Source organism: Diaphorina citri, unplaced genomic scaffold, assembly GCF_000475195.1.
Source record: "Diaphorina citri unplaced genomic scaffold, Diaci psyllid genome assembly version 1.1 scaffold308, whole genome shotgun sequence".
NCBI lineage: Eukaryota > Metazoa > Arthropoda > Insecta > Hemiptera > Psyllidae > Diaphorina > Diaphorina citri.
This window is the reverse complement of record NW_007377743.1, coordinates 98,436-99,970: the sequence shown is the minus strand read 5'-3', so window position 1 is coordinate 99,970 and position 1,535 is coordinate 98,436. Positions and strand designations below refer to the sequence as shown.

Sequence of the window (1,535 nt, the reverse complement as noted above, 5' to 3'; positions counted from 1 at the left end):
TGGTTCCGGCCAATCGATCCTATCAGTACTGAAAGAAGAAGCACCTATATGAGGGACAATTTCCTCTCCCCTGTTCCGGTATGCGAGGGACGATGGGGGGGAAAAATCTACCCCCTTCATTCCTATATTTGGGGACAAAAATCCCTCCCGTCCATTTCTGATGTACCTATATGAGGGACAACCCCTCCCCATTCCTGTTGAGGGACGAAAACTCCTCTGTTCCTGTATATTAGAGGGACAAAAACAACAATGGCACCCGGAGAATACGGGGGGCAGTCATTATATGCTGAGCAAACAAATGGATATGGGAATAACGTGGGGAAAAAGTGAAAAAGTCGGGGGGAAAAAAGTCGAGTGGGGGAGGGAAAAAGAATGAAAAAGTGAAAAAAAGCTACCGGATAATACACGTTATTTGTCTCTATGCTCGACTCTCTGAATTGTAAAACCTTGTGGGAAACAGACAATGCAAGTTGTGATACATTTTTGCTCTGCTTTGGTTTGGCAGATAACACGGAAATCTGTACCCCAGTCGTCGGTACTAATGGAAGACGGTAGAGAGAGGTTTGATAGAGGGGACTGTAACAACGGAGGTCTCATGGTCCCGAAATCCAAGAGAGGAGGAAGCCAGACGTTCCGAGAAGAAACCTTTTATAAGCTTCTGTTAGCTCTCTCACCGGCAACATTTTTGGTCTACGATTTTTTGAAAAGTGACTTTTCCCCGTTATTTTTGACCTAAAAAACCATAGTTACCATAGGATAACTGCAGAGGTTTTGATTGACGGGGGTTTGCCATTCGGATGACAAGTTACCCGTCTCCTCACCCAGCCTGAGGCGGGCCGGGAACAGCCAGCATGCATTGGCTGTGAGATTGACCTCCGCGGTAAAGCGCACGGGGGCACGGTTGGTCCAGTGGTAAAGCGCTTGCTTGCCATGCAGAAGGTCCCGGGTTCGAATCCCACCATCGACAAAGCCCCTCCTACCACACCATCTTACGGTTCTCAGCCACCTCCATCAAGTGAAACCCCGCCTACCACACCTAAAACGCCTAATACTACTACTAAAGCCCCTCCTAACACACCACCTTACGGTTCTCAACCACCTCCATCAAGTGAAGCCCCTCCTACCACACCATCCTACGGTTCTCAACCACCTCCATTTATTAAGGCTTTACCTTCACCAACAAAGAATACTCCTCAGAAGCCACCCAAAGAGTCTCCTACTCCAGGTTCTCCAAGAAAGTCCCCTACAAAGCCCCCCCTTCGGGGAATCTGTGAAACCGGGACCAAATGTAGAGTTACCGAATGAAACGAGTTCCAAATTTAAATAGAATTTTCTTTAGTTTGTCTGTTTGTTACAGGCTATCATCGGACGGGTAGTCCAACCTGCCTTAGTAGTGTAGTGGTCAAGACGCTCGCCTCGTAAACAGGAGGGCGTGGGATCAATCCCAGCCAAGGTAAATAATTTTATATCCAACTATGTTTAAGAATTTGACCACAATAATAGTAGCAGCCGACTGCCGAAGTAAAACGACTTTT

General features: G+C 47.2%; 1 protein-coding gene across 1 annotated transcript; it reads left to right on the top strand.

The window, feature by feature from the left end:
• Nucleotides 1-420: 420 nt before the first annotated feature.
• LOC103507357 (extensin-like) lies at nt 421-1,305 on the top strand. The gene is made up of 2 exons (XM_008471824.1): nt 421-465; nt 1,003-1,305. The coding sequence occupies exons 1-2, from the start codon at nt 421-423 to the stop codon at nt 1,303-1,305; spliced, it is 348 nt and encodes a 115-aa protein (XP_008470046.1).
• Nucleotides 1,306-1,535: the final 230 nt, after the last annotated feature.